Source organism: Natator depressus, chromosome 7 (assembly GCF_965152275.1).
Source record: "Natator depressus isolate rNatDep1 chromosome 7, rNatDep2.hap1, whole genome shotgun sequence".
Taxonomy (NCBI): domain Eukaryota; kingdom Metazoa; phylum Chordata; order Testudines; family Cheloniidae; genus Natator; species Natator depressus.
Genome location: NC_134240.1, coordinates 4,745,779 through 4,766,098, shown reverse-complemented (window position 1 = coordinate 4,766,098; position 20,320 = coordinate 4,745,779). Strand labels below are relative to the sequence as shown.

The following is a 20,320-nucleotide window of genomic DNA, read 5'->3' as shown; positions in this document are numbered from 1 at the left end:
TCACCTTAAGAGACCTGATCATTTTTTGTCATCCAGCTCTGTGCATCTTGACTTCCTGCCTGGGACATCCATTGCATACACATTCATAGGGTCACGGCGCCATCTTTGATGCTTAATCTAACCATTCGTATTCTCAAGTGAAGCAGCTATTCAAAGAAAAACAAGACATGTGCAGTCACAGCTACTCTAGGTTTTAAAAGCTGGCATTTAGTGAATGTTTTATGACTTAGATGATGCATGGAAATATACAAGCAATCATTTTCTATAATGAAATTATCATCTGTATCTTAATGTAATTAAATTAATGACCACACTGCCCTGAATTTTCCTGATGACTGATAAGCCAAGGAAAGCGGCGTTCACTGTGTTATAGTGAGCTGTTGCTGCATATATTTCTGATGGACAGCTTTATGAAAGTCCAGAAAGTGATCTCTCTGACCAAAAATCTATAGGCAATCGGACAACATTTTTGTGCACTTAGCTATAGTTATGAGTAAAAGTTTTTACATACTTGGAAGACCTAAAACACTAGAGACCATTAGGTTCAAGTCTTATGTGGGGAGATAAGGAATAAATTGAAGCAGAGCATCCTTTATGGGACAGAATGTTCACGGGAACTGGATCGAGACTACGGCGCTCACTATAACAATGAACAAGAATGACGAGATTTATCCATGATCAGAACAAGATTGCAGTTCTGCAGGGTACTTAAGCATGAGCCTAACTTCAAGCATGTAAGTAGTCACATTGAAATCAATGGGATTAACCACAGGCTCAAGACCCTGGATGAATTGGGACCAATATGCAAAACTTATTCCCTAATATTCTCTCAATAAACTATTTACACACACACACAGATGCATACAACATGCTCACAAACATACACGAGCAAAAGATATTTGTTGAGCTATTTTCCCTACATAAATAGAGAGAAATTACTTGTAAATATGCAGGGAGTACTCAGATTCCAGGGTGATATGTCATATAAGTACCTAGAAAAATGGATTTTAGGAGATGGGGGATTAGGGTCATTTCCCCCCCAATTCAAGCACTGAATTTGCCATATGAAGGTATTCTGCCTGACAGTGGAGAAACAGGCTTCTAAGACAAAACCAGAGTTCTCTGGTACGAACTTCAGTAAGAGAAGCACGGAATGCCTATTGAGTCCACTGGGTTGCATCAACATCTCAAGTGAAATGCTTTTGTACAGTAAACCCCACAAAAGTATAATATAATGGCATGTATGGTATTCTAGCCAATGGCAAATTTGCATAACAGAGCTTAACTCTTAGCTCTATTAGAGGAAAAATATTTTACCTCTTTGATTAGAGTCCCAAGGGAGTGATTTAATACAATAAGAATGAATTCATTACTTTTTTTATAATAAGCAAAACTGATTTTGGCTGTAGCCTGCACTATGGAATCCCGACAAAAAAACCAAGTCCAAGGGTGTTTTCTCAGGCAGATAATTTCATAGTTAAAATGGCTCCACAGTTATAGTGCAAAGACTGAAAGTTTTGCTTCAGGAAATGCGACAGCTTTCAGTCCATTTTGAATTGGCAGAGGGGTAGTTGCAGTCGATCAAAATGCCCTTTGATTTCTTACAAGAATTTTCATCAAAACACATTCTGATTTTTGCAAGACTTCAAAGGGCAGTACATTATATCTGTAAAAGGCCTGTCAAATTTTGCTCCAACCACAGACATGTATAAGGAAGGAATTTCACAGTGGCTGAATCTGCTTCCACTCACAACTTGCATTCTTTTTCCATGAAATGTGAATATCAGTTTAAAAGTGATTCTGTGTACTTGGGAGGATGGCAGGAAATGATGGACCAGCCAGCTGCGCGGGCAGGTGCACAGAATATTATTCATTCACAATGCAAAGCTCCTGGTCTGGTAGTAAACTCTAGGGACCGGCTGTTAAACTGACTCAGACATAAATTAAAGTTGATGACTGATGCTGAGCAAGTGGTTCAGTAAATTTAATGCAAATCTGGTCAGCGTACAAGCCTTCCTCAATATAGAATCATACGACTGGAAGGGACCTTGAGAGTTCATCTTGTCCAGTCCCCTGTATTCCTGGCAGGACTAAGTATTATCTAGACCATCCGTGACAGGTGTATGTCTAACCTGCTTTTAAAAATCTCTAGTGATGGAGATTCCACAACCTCCCTACGCAATTTATTCCGGTGCTTAACCAGCCTGACAGGAAGCTTTTCCTAATGTCCAAACTAAACCTCCCTTGCTGCAATTTAAGCCCATTGCTGCTTGTCCTATCCGCAGAGGTTAAGAAGAAAAAATTTTCTCCCTCCTCCTCGTAACAACCTTTTATGTACTTGAAACTTTTCTCATGTCCCCTCTCAGTCTTTTCTTCTACAGACTAAACAAACGCATTTTTTTCAATCTTCCCTCATAGGTCATGTTTTCTAGACCTTTAATCATTTTTGTTGCTCTTCTCTGTGGACTGTAAACCTCAGTTCATGATCACCCACTCCCTACCCCAAGCTCCCCTAGTCCTCCTTAACTTTCATCCATGTGTATCTGACCACCATAGAGAGCCGTCTATGTGGTCCTATAAAGGGGAGAATGGCACCAGGGAGGCTAAAAGTGGGTCGATCTTTTCTCCCTTCATCTGTCCTGGAAGGCTGAGATCCTTGTCAGAGTGTGTGCTTGTGTGAGAAAGAGAGAGAAAGGGCTCCTCTATGCACAGATCTGTGGGGCATCATCTGGCCACAGTTAGGGCACATCTACGGATATGGGAAAAAAATCACACTGGGGAGGCAAAGAAGAAAATCCTGTGCAGGACTGGAAGGAAAGCGATAAATTGAGGCACCAAAAGTAAGCCAGAAAAACATCAGGCCCATTGGAGAGATCCAGGTTCATCAGAACTCTGAGAAGTAAGGGCTTTATAAAAAATCATCATTGGTTGTATGTATCTTATGCTCTGCTTTGGCCTCTTGTCCTTGAGCAGACAAGATCCTGGTACAATAGGGCACAATGCTGTTGGCCCCCTAGTGCTACCACAATAATAATACTCGGTGATAAACAATTCTGCATCTTAGAATCATTTGTCTTCATCAAAATCACACCAAAAAAATACATTTACAACAATGTACAGAATGAAATTCTGAAGCTTATGCTCCGGCTTTCAGCAGTACCTTCAAAGGCTCAAGTGTGTGTTCGTTGATTGTGTTGTTGGATTGCTCAAAGATGTTGGGAAAGTTTCACGCTCCCTGGAAAAGGACTTTTAAAAGAGAAATAATGAAGCAGAAAACACACTCCTAGTCAATAACTGATAGAGATACAATGAGGGGCTACGGGTAATGCTGGGTCAGGTGCACCTTCTGATGTTCCATGAACATTGATAGTTATGAATAAGGACCGAGATACTGTTCCCCCCCCCCCAAGGCCAGATAAAATTTTATTGCAAGAATCTTGCCAATAGGCTTTCAACCCTCCTGCAGCCCTGAGATATGAACATGTTTGTTTTTAGTGATATTTTTGGATATTTCTGCACAGTGTTATTTCCCTTAATTATAATGTTGGAGGCAGCTTTTAAATTTCAGTCTACATTTTAACAGTCCAATTATCTTTTTTTATAATCTGCAAAGCCGCTTGACAAGTCACTACAAAAAGCCTTTACATTTCACTAGCCTAGGGGATAAAGCATCTTTAAAAGCATGATGTGAAACTATAGTTAAAAGATAACCCGGTGGAATGTGTGTGTTCCAAAGTGGATTCATCCATGAGACTTGCACTATGTTCGAAGACTGAGGAGCAGCAATGGAAGGGCCATCTTCAGCTGCTTCCTCCTTTATGCCACCAGCACATGGCCAAACAGCCTTATTGGGCAATAGCCATCTGTTCTTGCCAGAGACTCCAAGAACCAATAACTGCTGCAGAGGACCAGATTCTGGGCTAAATTATGCCAGTGACTCCACTGAATTAAGTGCAATTACTCTTGATATATACTGGTATGATTTGGACCAGAATCATGCCCAGAAGTTTGTCTCCCAGAAACTCAATAATGAGCTAACTAGGGGGATGTTAAGTAGTAGAGCACAACTCCATAGAACCCAGAGAGAAGCCTTCACACTGGGCTAAGCAAAATACTCCCCAAATGAGCCCCTGTGTAGGTGAGCACAGATATCCTCAAAGAGACAACGAACTGAACAACACAGCAGCATAGAAAGCACACGGATTTAAAGGTTTTGTCCCTCCAGGACCTCCGCTATGTTTTTGAATGGTGAAAAGGAAAATGAGTTACAAAAGGGAAGTCTTACAGCAGTACAGTGAAGGGGTAGCAGAAGGACACTGCAGCAGCAGAGGACAGAGCTGCGGGAACTCAAGACGGGCCCAGGGTGAAGCAAGGGGGAAACACTGGAGTAGCAGAAAAAGCAGTAGAGGCTCATCCAGGAATTGGAGGATGCAGTGAAACAACAGCACAGAAGATTCAGGGATAGGGTGACCAGGTAGCAAATGTGAAAAACTGGGCCACTTTTTTTTTTCCTTTGGAGTGGGGGTATAGTTGTGTACATAAGACTAAGCCCCGAATATCAGGATGGTCCCGGTAATATCAGGATGTCTGGTCACCCCATTCAGGAAGCAGCAGAAGAATCTTCAGAACATACTCCAAGATTGAGACATTTGAAAAATAGGATCATATAATTAAACTCCTGCATCCATATCTAGGCACCTACATTAAGTTACCCAATTTTCAAAAGTGCTGAACTTTCAGCAACTCCCACTGAAGTCAGTGGGAATTGATGGGTCCTCAGCACTTTTAAAATCTGCCCCCCAACCCCCATTTAGCGAATACAGACTAACACGGCTGTTACTCTGAAACCTGTAAATATAGATTAGCAAACTATCTTTAGCCAAAATTTTTTGCCTATCTTGCTCAAGACGTTCAGTGTTGTTCCTAGCATCACAATTATAGGCATCACAGAATCAGAGCTCCTAAAAATAAATCGCGCTTCAGCACTCATCTAAAATGTTGAACAAAACACAAAGGACAGAGCATGGAATAGGTGCATTTCACAAATCAAAGGAGATAAAATAAATCTTGTATCACTTGGAACACGTCAGCAGGAATGGAGTAAGTGCTGCAACTTGTCACTCAGTCAAAATCCTCAGTAGTTCTGCTCTTATTTAATCAGATCTTAATTTAGATAAAATATTATAATGTATTTTTTATTTTTTATTAAGCGTTATATGTACACTACCCCACTTTCCTTATTTATTTCAAATGCATGGTGCAGCTCCATTGGAATCAAAGGTCTGAAATCACTGGAGCAACACTAATATATACCAGTTGAGAATCTGACCATGAGATCTTATATTTCTTCACTGTAAGCATCAAACAATATTTTCTGCATTGGAAAGTTACCAGGAAGAATAATAAATATCCCCATCTTGTTCACAAAGTAGCACGGTTTTCTGCTATGCTCCATTCAGAGTATCGTTTCCTATGACTTGGCTTTTTTAGTTCTGCACTTTCAGTACAGCCTTTATTAAGTGAGTCATTTTCTTGGTAGATTTTGCTCTGAAATTTTCCAACTAGATAGCACACTATACCACCCAGTGTAAGTACACTTAATCTTTTATGCTGATGCATCAAAGTGCCAAAAGTGTCTGGCAGGAAAGGTTTGGAATAAATTATCTATAGCACCAAAGTTCCAAGAGCATCCTAAAGTATTAAAGCTTTCTCATGTGGGATCTGTCAGGGATTCAATAAATGTTTTAAACATGAGGAGCAGGAAATGGCCTTATTTTCTGCTTTCAGCTTAAAGCCACAGACTATTATTTATGTTTGCTCCTTTTCCAAAAAGAAATGATGCATTGTCACCAACCGGGAAGCTTAAGAAGTCAGCGGATGAATGTGCTTTGGGGGAAAGTGGAAAAAAAAGTAAGAACACCTATATATTTTCATAGCATCTGCTTTACAGAACTCATATCTCTGTTTGCTATTAAAAGCCTCTTATTTGCTGAAGCATTCCCAGACCATATGTTATCAGCAAATGTTACTAACCAAATACAAACAGTAATTTTCATTAGGTTTCCTTCATGAGAACAACAGCATTAGCCACAAAGGGAATAAACCTTTCCAAATGTGAGTAAACATACACAGCAAACCATTGACAGCACTGTGGTACATATACATTCATGCTCAGTAAAGCCAAGAAAATATCCACGTCAGTAAAATAAAAATGCTTTGAAACTGGATTTAGCGCAGGTTGAAGCTGATATATCATTAGTTGCCATAGTGATGTTCAGCATAAGGGCATAATTCATGTGAGTGAAATATGACTTGCATTCATTCTAAGGACACGGTTCATGTGCACTGCGTATTAGATTATGGTTCATAACGTTAGCTTCAGACCACTAGCAAGGTAGTAGCGTCTTTCCAGAGACAGAAAGAACAATAATTTTGTGGCTACCAGAAAAAGTTATTAATAGCCAAATGAGCTACAGCTAAAACAGTTAATTCTTTTGGGCTCCATACTCAGAACCCATTTTACACACTACACGGATCTCACACTCAATCAATTCTGCGATGCTATTCCCTTGGCACAAAGCTCATTGTTATAGCACGTATTTATGCATTAATGAATTCAGAACAAACGTATCCTGTCAAAAATATATATTTGCCATGTAGATGGGAAAAAACAACAACCCGTGGCCAACACTTCCAAACCTGGGTGTCTAGACTTAAGGCACCTGAATCTCCCCTGCCTCAGAGACTTCGTTGGGAGCTGTTGGGTGCTCAGCTAATCTGAAAATCAGCCCACATGTTTGGGAATTCAATAGGATTTAGTTGCATACGCTCTTGTGGGCCGCAGGCAGAACTTTACATCAATAAAGTGCCACCAAAGGTGATATATACTTTCCGCTCCCACGCTTGGAAAATGTGGGCCCTTAGCTAAACTTGTACAGCAGAGACACCACCCATAAGCTATGCTGCCATCCAGATGGAGCCAAAAGTGCTTTCCTCACATCCCTAAATCACGTTGGAGCATCCATTTACCCCGATAGCCCCTATCCTTCCACGTACACAGTGGCTGACTTCCATTTCATGGAGTAGAGCCACACCATCTCTTCATCTCATGCCATGAAATCAGCAGACAGAATGTGCTGAAGTAGCGTGTCCAGGATGTGATGACTCCCCAGGTCCTTTGCTCTGGAGCACCACTAGGAGAGGCCACTTACATTACCCAGCCCAAGGTTTCCTCAGCTGCCTTTGACATAGCCTGATTTAATCATCATTTCTATTCATCTCCAGTTTGTAAGCTCCTCTAGAGAAAACACTTCTACCTGTGACCTTACAATAGAGAACAAAGACACTAATACTCATGAGAATGCATTCAGTGCTTTCATTCATATGCTTCTGTATGTGGCAGAGTCTACAAAATCTCTATTTAAGATATAACAGTGAGCTTTCTCCCATTATTAGTCTTGTAACTTGATCTAGCCATTATGTTGAAGCCTGTGATTTCTATAAATAATGAATAAGCATAACTCTGATTCATATCTCTGTGCCAGGAATCAACCCTGGATAACTTGCTAGGCCTGTCAACAGACTAATAGCAGAGCATGTAGAGAATGGTTTGGTTTAGATGGGATTGACATTAAAAAAATTATATGTGATCAAGTCTAGTAGACTTTAAAAGAAAATGTATCTTTTCTTTCTCTCACCGCTCCCCACACATTCACCTGCCAGTTAATAGACAAGAAACATAATGATCAGAATATCCAAATCTACTTTTATTTCTGAGATAGGCAAACTGTTCTCGTAAAGGGGATCATTGCAGTTGTGTTGTTCTGTATTATCTGCATTACAGTAGCACATAGAAACCAATCAAAATTGGGGCTTCATTGTGCAAGGTACTGGACAAACACATAGTGAGAGACAGTCTCTGCCCTAAAGAGCTCACAAACTAAATAAAACCTCTATTATATACCAAGCTGGGAGGGGTTGCAAATGCTTTGGAGGATAGGATTATAATTCAAAATGATCTGGACAAACTGGAGAAATGGTCTGAAGTAAATAGGATGAAATTCAAAAAGGACAAATGCAAAGTACTCCACTTAGGAAGGAACAGTCAGTTGCACACACATAAAATAGGAAATGACTGCCTAGGAAGGAGTACTGCGGAAAGGGATCTGGGAGTCATAGTGGATCATAAGCTAAATATGAGTCAACAGTGTAAGGCTGTTGCAAAAAAAGCAAATACCATTCTGGGATGTATTAGCAGGAGTGTTGTAAGCGAGACACAAGAAGTAATTCTTCCGCTCTACTCCACTCTGATTAGGCCTCAACTGGAGTATTGTGTCCAGTTCTGGGAGCCACATTTCAGGAAAGATGTGGACAAACTGGAGAAAGTCCAAAGAGTTTATGGAGAAAAGGTTAGGTTAAGGAGAAAAGATGATACAGCCTAGGGCTATATTGCTTGTCTCCCATCCCCTCCATGGTGAGTATTTCCCTTTGAGGGGACTACTGGGGGCAGACATGGTCAGGAGTCCCTTGCAAATCAGCTGCCAGGAATTGGAGAGGGAAGGAGGGGTTGCAGAGCCTGCCTCCTATTTCCCCTTTCTTCCCTTCCTCTGTTGAGTTCTGGGTGGACCCGTAGCCTGTGTGTGTGTATGTGTGAGAGAGAGAGGAGTGATGAGGGAGGAGCATCCCTGAGGGGAATACTTCATTTGCCAACTTTCACTATTTTGTTGTTTTTTTCTTAAAGCTCTAGCTTCTGGAGTCATGCGACAATGTGAGAATCTCAGCTTCCATTAAAAAATAAAATACGTTTCTGGCCCTGGTTGCAAGGAAAAGCTTGAAAATGTGCACCCTAAAGGCACAAGCACCAGAAGGCAAATAAACAGAACCCCAAAATTATTCTTGTAAAATCTCATGGTTTTTAAGGAAGTCTCATGATTTTGGAGGCCTGACTCATAACTTTTGACTATGTGGGATGGGCAATACTGTTTTTTTTTCCCCATGGATGTTACCTTAGGAAGAGTGAGTCAGCCCTATATAGAACATCAAGAAACATGCAGTAAAATGCTATTAAAATTTAAAAGAAGGCACAAATTCATATTTCACTTCTTTTTGTTCTGTACCCCTACTGAATCTGTATTTGTTTAGAGCATTTATCCCAATCCTGCAAAAGAATAACTTATGCATAGGAGTAACTTTACTCAGTTATGTCAGTGGGGCTACTCATGTGAGTAACGTTACTCATATACCTGTTTGAAAGATCCAGGTCTAAGTCACCTACACAGGAGTGCAGCTGTTGAACAGACTTTGTTTCACAAATTTCATTAGCCTGTGGTCTTTCTAAATCAAAGCTGAATTTTATAAGAGTTCTGAGAAATGTCACATGCATATTCCTCTTGATAGCCAAAGCCAAAATGCACTGCCATGTGCTAATGGGGAGAAGCAACCACAGTCAAGATTAGATTTGTGTATTGATTTTGTTATTCAAAGGGGCAAGGTCTTTGATGCTCATATAAACAGTCTGCTGTTCAGTGTTCTACAGGGTTTTGTAAACTAATCTGAGCATGTGAAAAACATCAAAAGTTACAGGAAGGATTACCAATGGGCCCCAAATGGTTTGTGCTTCTCCTCAGAGATCCACAGGTTGTGATTGCTAATTAAGGAGTGCAAGGGAATTCAAGAAAATGCCCTTATCAAAGAGACAAAAGCTGGATCTGTCTTCACAGTCATTGTGTAATACAACATGGTTTTCATACTAAAATAAGACATTTAGGTCTTTTAGTATTTCCCTTAATAATAAGGCACAGTAACTCATTTCATGGTAGTATTGCCTAAAACTAACTGATGTTCTTGCTTCCATGAGGATTAGTTTGTTCTATTAGATTATTCTGGTTTTATTTGCATTACAGTACCAGGAGTTTGGCTGGCATTTCCACAAACATTCACAGACATGAGCTATTTCTGTATCTCTAACACTTAAAGGCTGGGCTGGGGTCACTGTTTCTGATAATCAAATGCACAGCTGCAGTCCTGGGCAAAAGGAGAACACACAGTGTGCCGGTCGACTGGATGGTTGACTGTTGGTCTGAAGTGTTCATTGGCAGGCACCAGCTGTTGAACTGCTTCCAGACGATACAGCCCTGTTTCTTCCAGAAGGGTGCACTACAAAAAGGCTCGATGCACCCTAGTGATTCACTGGTGTGGGTTGGATTGACTAGACAGTGATTAGAGCAGCAGCAAGCTGTTCACCAGAGATCTGAGGCTCAGGTGAGCCAACCCTCCTTTGAATCATATGAATAATCAACCATATCTCTGCTTCCCTCCTGTGGCTCATACCCAGTGTGCTGTAGCTTGCTGTCACAGCTAAGATGTCAGCTAACTGTGTTTATGCCCCTCATGAGACTTTAGATGAATTCCTACAAAATCTCATGTTAAGGGGCACCCTTTCCTGATATTGATCCACAGGATATTTCTGGAGTCATTTCTGGAGTCTGCATTGGGCCAATAACACTGCCACTAATACTTATCACCATTTGCTACATATTTTCTCAGTATAGGAAATAATTCTGAATGTTACAGGTGAGTGCCTGCATATACGTTTGAGTAGATTTGTGAGGGAACAGAAAAACTTGAATGACATGAAAAATCTCTAAAAATAAGTAGAGACTAATAAGTCTGAGACATTCTTGGATACTTCATAGCAATAATAGTTGTAGATGGAGCTAATTAATTAAGGTTGATCTGTAATATCCATTATAAGACCCTGTCCTCATTTGCTGTGGAAAAAATACTATGTGATCATATAATTAAAGACTTATCCTAATACATACATCCAAAGCTGATGGTGAAGAGTTACAAAGGGATGTCACTGAAGTGGGTGACAGGGCAACAAAATGGCAGATGAAATTCAGTGTTGATAAGTGCAAGGTAATGGACACTGGAAAAAATAATCCCAGCTATACAAGCAAAATATGATGGGTCTAAATTAGCTGTTACCACTCAAGAAAGAGATCTTATAGTCATTGTGGGTTGTTCTCTGAAAGTGTCCACTCAGTGTTCAGCTAACAGAATGTTAGGAACCATTAGGAAAGGGACAGATAATAAAACAGAAAATATCATAACGCCATTATGTAAATCTGTGGTACATAGGGGGACCAGATAACAAGTATGAAAAATCGGGACGGGGGTGGGGTATGGGGTAACAGGTGCCTATATAATACAAAGCCCCAAATATCGGGAGAGTCCCTATTAAATTGGGACATCTGATCACCCTAGTGGTAGACCCACACCTTCAATTCCTGTGCAGTTCTAGGCTCCCCATCTCGAAAAATGTATAGAGAAGGACAGCAAAAATTACATGGGGTATGAACAGCTTCCATATGAGGAGAGATTAAAAAGACTGGGTCTGTTCAGCTTTAAAGAAGAAACAACTAAGGGGGAGGATACAAGAGAGGTCTATAAAATCATGAATGGTCTGGAGAAAGCGAATAAGGAAGTGTTATTACAACAAACAAAAGCAAGTATTTCTTCACACAGTATGCAATCAAGCTGTGGAACTCATAGCCAGGGGATGTTGTGAAGGCCAGAAGTATAACTGGGTTCAAAAAAGTATTAGATAAGTTCGTGAAGGATAGGTCCATCAATGGCTATTAGTCAAGATGTCCAGGGATGCTCTGGGTGTCTCTAAAGCTCTGGCAGCCAGAAGCTGGGACTCAACAACAGGGGATGGATCACTCGATAGTTGCCCTTTTGTGCTCATTCCCTCTGAAGCATCTGGCATTAGCCACTGTCAGAAGACAAGATACTGGGCTAGGTGGACGATTCATCTGACCCAGTACGGCCATTCTGATGTTTGTAAGGGGGCTGAATTAAGGTTGTCTGTGCAGCCTTAACTCTAGCATGTCCTAACTTTTGAGTGCTTGAGTCTACAACCTTAATAATGTTCTTTTAATGTCATTTTTTTGATATAATTTTACATGATCCTTCAATAATATTTCTACAAACTTCTTTGGAATCAGTTATGTCACTATAGAATAGTGGTATAAGAGGTAGAGTTGTACAGATAGACTTCTCCTGTAAAAAAGGTGATTTCTAATCAAACAACTTTTCTTTCTAGTTAGACAAGTCCATTCCAGTTTCTCACTGTCAGCAATAGTGGCTATGTACTTTGGTGCAGTTTTCAAAAAATAAGCTCACTTATAACACCAAGGCTCATTTAGATTACAATGGGAGCACTTCTCAGAGCTCGCTGATACCTTGAGGTAGGTTAAAGCAGGTGGCTGCTCAAACAGTGTTGATGCAGGAGAAAGAACATTTTAAAGTGACAAGTATAATTTCCTAAAAACATTCCAAAAACATGGTTTGTGCAGTGTCTCTAATACAGCTGATCTCTGTGGCAGCCAGACTTCCTCCATCAATTCTCTCAGGATCCACAACCTAGTTCCTGGAAAAGCCAAGTGTCTTTCTGATAATAGATTTACAACTAAAATCCACCACTGAGTAGGACCCAAAGTAAGAGGTGCAGCCATGAGTGACCCATGTAAAACTGCACACACATTATGGCTGAAATCTCATCAAATCTATCACTCAGTTCTGAAAGTTGCAACCTTTATCTCCAGCCTGTTTTAATAATCCGTCATCACTAAAAATTACACACAACTGTTAACGCTTTGTTAAATCAGGTATAAGTTGCAGCATGTTTTTGACCATCCAGCTGATGTTTATCACTACTTATTTGCCTTTTTTGATACAAGAAATGTAGCAGTTCTATAGCCATGGAACAGGCTGCTACTTCTCTGCAAACAGGATAGAGACGTGAAAGTTTGAAATATCCCATATGGCAAGAAAGCTCTTAGAAAGCAATTTTCAGATTGCAGGCTTAAGGAGAGCCGCTCCTGAAAACTCATCTATGTGCATTAGTGGCATCAGTTTATCCTATGATAACTGCATCATTCACATGTCACTGTATATTTGAGAGGAGGAGATGGAGCATTTGTGTTATCCTAAGAAATCGCTTGCCTGGCAGTTTGAACAATGCTACTGCTCTAGGAGTTGGAGTTAAAGCATACAATGAGATATTGTCAAGGAAATAAACAATTTAGACCAATGGTCTTTTCTGGTAGGCCTAAAATTAGACCTACCATCCGTATGTTAGTTTAAGTGCTTACACATGCTCTTCACCTGCCGTCCCTGTGCTCGGTACAGGTAGGGCATTCAGAAACACAGCCCAACCGTTCTGCTTCCCTCTCTCCTACTGTATATTTCATAGTAATGGGGCCCTGCCAAATTCACAGTCCATTTTGGTCAATTTCATGGTCATAGGATTTTAAAAGTCGTAAACGTAATTATTTCAGCTAGTTAAATCTGAGATTTCATCGTGGTGTAATTGTAGGGGTCCTGACCCAAAAAGGAGTTGTGGGGGAAGTCACAAGGGGGGGCTGTGGCGCTGCTATCCTTATTTCTGTGCTGCTGCTGGTGGCCGCGCCGCCTCCAGAGCTGGGCAGCTGGAGAGCGGCTGCTGCGGGCCGGGAGCCCAGCTCTGAAGGCAGAGCCGCGGCCAGCAGTGGCGCAGAAGTGAGGGTGGCCTGGTTTGGTATCGCCACCCTTACTTCCGTGCTGCTGCAGGGCCTTCAGAGCCGGTCGTCCGGCCAACAGCTGCTGCTCTCGAGCCACCCACCTCTGAAGGCAGCGCAGAAGTAAGGGTGGCAATACTGTGACCCCCCCCTAAAACAACCTTCTGACCCCCCTGCAACTCTCTTTTGGGTCAGGACCCCCAGTTAGAGAAACACTGGTCTCCCCCATGAAATCTGAATAGTGTTGGGGTAAAAGCACACAAAGAACCAGATTTCACAAGGAGTGGGGGGACCAGATTTCACGGTCTGTGACACATTTTTGATGACAGTGAATTTGGTAGGGCTCTACATATTCATGATAGGAGGGAAAAGCTAGGTGAATTAAGAGCCAACTAGTGTAACTGAACACATTTTGAAGTTCAAGATCTTTATCTGTTTGGTGTTTAATTTTCCTGTCTTTGAACTTCCTGGTTTCTGCTGAAACTGGAAGCAGAAGGCTATTCTTGCAATAGTTCCAAACTGGAATGAACCAGACAGAACCAGCAGGTTGACAAGAAAAGCCCATTCATACAAAGTTGCCAGCCCAATGGATTTCCTAAAATTAACTTTGGATAAGCATCCAGAGTCAAACATTTGAATGTTTTTCTTCAACTAACTTCTAAATCTTTTGAGATTTTCTTGTTCCAGTTCCTTGCCAGGTGACAGAACAGAGCAGACAGATCGTACAGGGTTATGATGCAAAGTGCATGTATGTGCCAGCAAGCCTGAGGGCGTGTTTACATAGGGACATGCAAGAAAATTAATCCAAATTAACTAGAGGTGTGAATTTAAAATGGATTAGTTAAACCCCTGTGTGAATAGTCTTCAGAATTAAAGTGCCCTTAATTCAGTTTATTTTAATTCACTTCCAAAATGATTTAAGCTAAATTGATTTAAGGCCATTTGAATTCTGAATAAAAATGTTCACAGAGGAATTTAATGCAGTTTAAGTAATCCACTTTAAAAGATAATTCGAATTATCTTTCCTGAGTATCCACATGTAGACAAACCTTAGAAAACTCAGTGACCTACCCAGTGGGATTTTTACTAATATTGTAGCCTCAGTTTCAGAAAACTGGTAGATTTTTCCAGAGAGAAAGTTGGAAAATAATGTTGTTAAAGTACGTGAAATGTTGGGCCTGTCATTCTTGACACTGTCTGTTTCAGGAAAATAGCAATAGTATGGATACTTTGTCAGGATTTATTGATCTTTGTCTGCTATATTAAGCAAAAGAGAGAAAAGGGAACTGCCTACCTTAGCAACAGCAACTGCACTGATTTTTTAAAAATGGGAGCACAGTTGTAAAGTTCCTGAGACAAAATTAAATGAGCTGTGAAAATGCTGAAAATCCATTCTACCTATGATGAAAAGTTTCCCATCCGTCCAAAACCTGGAGAGAGAAAAACCGGCCGAGCACACATTAAGCACAATTAAATGGAGAAAGTTGCGCATTAGAACTTCATTAAATCTCTGTCCACTAATCTGTAAACCCAGTAATTCCCACACAGACCCCCGTGGACTCACCTTACAAAGATCAGTAACAGAAACAGAGCTGTGGTGAAGTCTCCCATTACTAAGAATTTGACTTTGGTTCAGGCTCTTATATGCTCTCCAACCCCAGGTAAGTTAATGGGGGTTGTATAAATCAGGGAAATATTTGCTGCAGTGTACTTACTAGTATTCTGTAAATCATGAATAGCTATAACTAAATTGCACATATTAAAATGAATGAAGGCAGCACACTTTATAGTGGGAGAACCATGATTCGCTGGTTACTCAGTAGTTCACAAAATGTTATGATCTACAGTGGGTCTAGCAAGATTCTGCTGAATGTTGAGGGAGAAAGCCACATGCTCTGTGAAATTAGTTTGTGTTGTCTGCATACCCATAGATCGTTCTGTGACTGCAAAACTTTAGGGAGTAATATAAAGGCTGGTTGGCTATGGGGTTTGTTTATGATATATGGGATATTTAACCTTTAGGTCGCTGTTTTCAAACCCAGGTTACCATTTGGTGGATGATTAGTAGACTTTGTGTAATGAATTAGTGGTCTCCATCCAGTTCTTACTTGGATAGGCCTCCATATCCTCAAAATCAGCACACCTTGGCATCCTTGTTAGCAGTCCCAGCTAATCTTGCTCAGAGGTGACCACCCTGGTTTAAGGCTGGAGCCTATGGATGGGCAATGTGTGGGAGCTTGCACTGCCGCTACCAACACTGAACCTGTTTTGTGGATAAATAGAGCTGGCAGGGCTCATACTGAAGTAATTTTGGGAATGCAAAATTAACTTTCAACAAAAGATAAAAAGAGCAAGATACAATAGATAAGAGTAGAACAACAGATAGAAAGCATTACAGACATTATGTGTCTAGAGAGCCAGTATTCTTCTAGTCTATAACTACGCTACAAACTTTTACTGCAGGCTGATTATTGGGCTTTGTTTTATTAATTGGCAAACTAGATGTAAATAAAGTTCTCTTCAAACTTGATTTTGTATTACTTCCACATACTCCGTTGTCTTCCAGGAAGAGCCAGTGTGACATTTCTGAGAATCTATCTTGCATTTTCCTAGCAAGTTAATTAACACATTGTCACTCGCACAGTTGTATCACTTACGTGTGTGGGTGTGTACGCCAGACAGTGACATCCAACATTAACCATTTACACGTCCAGGTGACAGCACAACTGTCCTGCTTGTGTTTCTAAACATTTCCCTGTGGTTGTGTTCACAGCTGGGGCACTCAAGGTGACTTTACCACAACGCACGCACTTCCTGCAGTGAAGGTGAAGCTGTTTACAGAGAGCACCGGAGTGCTGGCTTTAGAAGACAAAGAACTTGGGCGGGTAAGAAAAATCTCCACTTTAATGATGTCTCTCTAGGTCTGTTGATGAGGTTAAGAAAAGATCTGTGGAAGCAAGCAGAGCATTTTGTGATTCCAAGACACACAGCAAAAGAGGGCATGGTGAACACACTCTCTCTCCACAACAGTGTTGGAAACTGATGCAGTTCATAAGTTGTTTTTGGTGTTAGCTTTTAATGGCAGTAGTTCAGCTGGCGAAGCACACAGAACAAATGCAGAATGTCTTTTGTGTGATATTAGCAGTCCTGGATCCCTTAGAAGTGCACACCGCTGAGGGAAAAAAGACAGAGATTCTTTTAAAGCAGAAAAAGGGGTTTAAGGCTAGACAAATGAGTGTGAGGCTGCTTTCATATACACATGACATTCACTGCAGCACTTGGGGAAAATAGCATTAAAGGGGCTGATTTGCATTACCTATTCACCAGGGTGAAATCCTGACTCCATTGAAGCCAGTGGCAAAATTCATGTTGGCTTCAGTGGGTCCAGGACTTCACCCTAGGAGATGAAATGTTGCATTACATATGGGAGGTGGATTTCATCTGCCAGTGCCCTCATCAGTAAAGGATTCAGATTCCCTGGCTTTGGCTACAGAACCTCTGATGACCCCTTCCTCCCCTGTCACGTCCCCACCCTTCCACCGCAGTCACGGCTGTTCTTAATCTGGATTCCACTCTTTGTGGTTGTGTCCACTAGTGCCATTCCTATGGAGAGCACTTGACACGTCAGTGTGTCCGTGCCTCTAATCGCTTTCATCACCCTTCCTGTTTCTGTTTTTGAGCTAGGATGACTTCCAGGTGAGGACGTCCCATTGCTTTACGCAGTGGCATTCTAATATTCTCGGTCCTGTTTTCAAAACTCATTCTTTAAACGTTCGAACATGGCGCTTTCTTTTGTGACAATGACTGCCTGCCGAGCAGAGCCCTTCGCTGAGCCGTCCACGGTGACAAGCAGCTCTTTCTCCTGCATGGGTACAGTTGGTTCAGACCCCAGTTGCTTTGTCGCTGTTGTTTCAACTGAAGAACTGTGATTTCCTTGCCAGGTGGCAATTGTGAGCAGTGTTGAATTTGCCAGGCTTGGAAAGGAATTAGCAGTGCGTGTTGTACAAAACCTTTTTCGGGCTCTGCCTTGTCCCCAGTTACTTCTGTAATGCTGATGAGCCAGCCCCACTGCTTCAGCGTCATTCTGAGTCCATCTGGGAGTTACAGCTCCTTTTTAGCTTCCCAAACCCAAATGGTACTGGCCAGTGCTGACGAACACAGAGGGTGACATGGTAATTTCCTTTGGAGTACGTCCACCAGCACTTCTTAGCCAGCTGCACTTCAAAGAGGCACTCGGTATGCCTGAAACTGCCTTCTTCTGTCTAGTGATGGTGCTTGTCTGGTAGGGCTGCTTTGGGATTTGTTTTTGTTCAAACAACTAAATCTTGAGCGTATTAAGCCCCTGATTTAGCTGTTCAAATTGACACAAACCTGTCTGAGCTGATGAGGGAAGACAGCAGAGTCTCAAAGGCAAAGGGAACTAATGCAGTTCTGTACACAAAAACATCCATGCCTAGCTGCCCTTTAAGAAGTGTTTTGTGGTCTGCCAGACATTTACAATTCTCGTTTTCTCTGGCAATAGCTGAATTGGGAACTGGCTGACACTTCCAATTTAACTGTTTCAGTTGACAGTGAGAGCTGGAAAATACCCGCAAGCCTTAAATTGCTGCTCCCGGGGCCGTGTTAGACTCATGGGGTGAAATCCTGGCTCTGTTGAAGTCCATGGCAACGTTCCCACTGACTTCAGTGGGGACAGGGTTTCACCCACGGAGGGCAGCAAGGTCAATAAAATATAAGAACACTAAGTAAATTTTTTTAATGAGAACAATTTTAAAATACATCAAAACAGAGGGTCCTAAAAGTACTTACCAGGAGGCTGCTTTCCTCAAAAGCAGATGTTTTACTGGAATGGAGATCAGAGGTTTCTGTCTGCATCAAGGCTGGAGTGGAGGATTTCTGGTCCTTACTCCTTAATACCAAACTGTGTGGAGAGGGGGGTTCCCTATGCCCCGTTGTACTGGAGGCTTTGGGAGATGGTGTGGCAGATCCCCCAATCACATGTCGATGTTGCTGCAACAGTCAGGTTGCAGGATGACCCACAGATCAGCTCTGCTCTCCTCCAAGGCCCTGCAAGGAGGACTCCGCCCCAAGTGAACACCCTACCCCTATCCAAGGCCCAGCCACTTGGGCCTGACACAGGAGAAAGGCTCTTCCCCTGGAAATAGAGAGCAGATATTTATAACACTATCCCTGCTGCCCTTTTACTGCCAAATGCCAAAAACTTGCTTTGAAAAAGATTTTATTTTTAAAAAGTGATTGGAAATGAAAGAGCATGATAACAGCACTAAGAAATCAGGGCCAGTCTTCAGGCATGCTGGAATCAAACCTTTCAAAGAATAATGCATGCTCTGCTAGCATTGCTCAGTTAATCCATATAAATAATGCGGTTTTGTAATCATACCAGCGAAGTTTGCATGCATGATTAAATATAAAGGATGAATCTAGTGGGTAAAATTCAGTATGTATAGCATTAAATAAGGTGATGAATGAGGGCCTGATCCAAAATACATTACGGTTGATGGTTGATTTCAATGAGATTTGGATTAAATCCAAAAGGAGTAAGTGAACTGAGGTATCAGTGTCAACGGAATTTTGGTCTCCATGCAGAAAAAATAAATTGTAGTTTGTTGTATCAGCAGTAAATCTGAAGCTCGATGGAATATAAAAAAAGGGTGATAAACTGGGTTGGTATTTGGAAGTTGCATGGAATAATACTAGTCAGGAATAAATGAAAGAAACACCATAAGTAATGAGGATGAATACTGCCAGTTATAAAGAGAATTTGCTTGCCTGTAGGCTAATACATTATGAGGAGATGCATGTCACTGCCCAACAGTGGAGACTTTAATGAATTTTAACATGCATTGGTGTGAGTCACAAGAACAGAATGAAAACAAAACAACAAAAACCAATAAAGTATGAAAATGAAAAGATCAATAGACCGATGTTTATGCATCAGGAATGGAGAAAGAGAGACATTTCAATACAGAGAATAGTTGCGATATTACTGAGCCTTTAGCCACACACATCTAAATGTACTGTAATAATTGGGAATAAATTACATGAAGGAGTAGAGGTGGAGTCACTAGGCAGAAATGAAATATTGTTCTCCCAGAAAGTAGTGACAGGCTTGCTCTTTCTATTCTTCCTTATCTGAGAGGCACTGTCCTTTCTAAACAGTGGACCATTGCTTGTCTGCAATCCATGGCCCAGTTATCATCGATGTCAATGAAAATTCCAAGCGCACAAAGAGCGTAAAATATTAAGTATTAAATGCCAGGATAATGGGTGTAGAATAAGCAGATGGACAAAAAGATCCTTTTGAAGAATTTTCAGAATTCTTAGACTTACCAGGTCATGACCTCAGCCAGTATAAACCGGCAAATCTCCACTGCAGCCAGTGAAATTCCACTGATTTACACCAGTTGAGGTTCTGGACCATCATCTCTTCCCTGCTGGAGGCGGAAGTGAGAGATGCCGAAAAGGTTATAAACCTTTTGCAACAACTGATATCTTGGCATCTGGTATGAATATGCACCGCTATAGGAATATGCCAGATGTTTTTTATGTGCATTTTAATTTCCAGCCCTATGTTCAGTCAGGAAGCATAGAACATAGAAGGTGAACTATTGATTAAATTCAACCCATAATTGATTGCTCCAAAAGAGGATGTATGCTCAGACTCACAAAGGGAATGGGGGACTCTTTCAAGACCCCTGACAACAAATTGACTTGTCTGAAATTTTGCCTGCTGC

At 41.3% G+C, this 20,320-nt stretch overlaps 1 protein-coding gene across 14 annotated transcripts in view; it reads left to right on the top strand.

Moving 5' to 3' along the window:
* CADPS (calcium dependent secretion activator) overlaps positions 1-20,320 on the top strand; it is a 374,509-nt gene that overhangs the window by 196,410 nt on the left and 157,779 nt on the right. For all 14 annotated transcript variants that reach the window (XM_074957378.1, XM_074957382.1, XM_074957385.1 and 11 more), the window contains exon 7: positions 16,339-16,450. In XM_074957378.1, the coding sequence (XP_074813479.1) occupies positions 16,339-16,450 (112 nt within the window). The remainder of the gene's footprint in view (positions 1-16,338; positions 16,451-20,320) is intronic.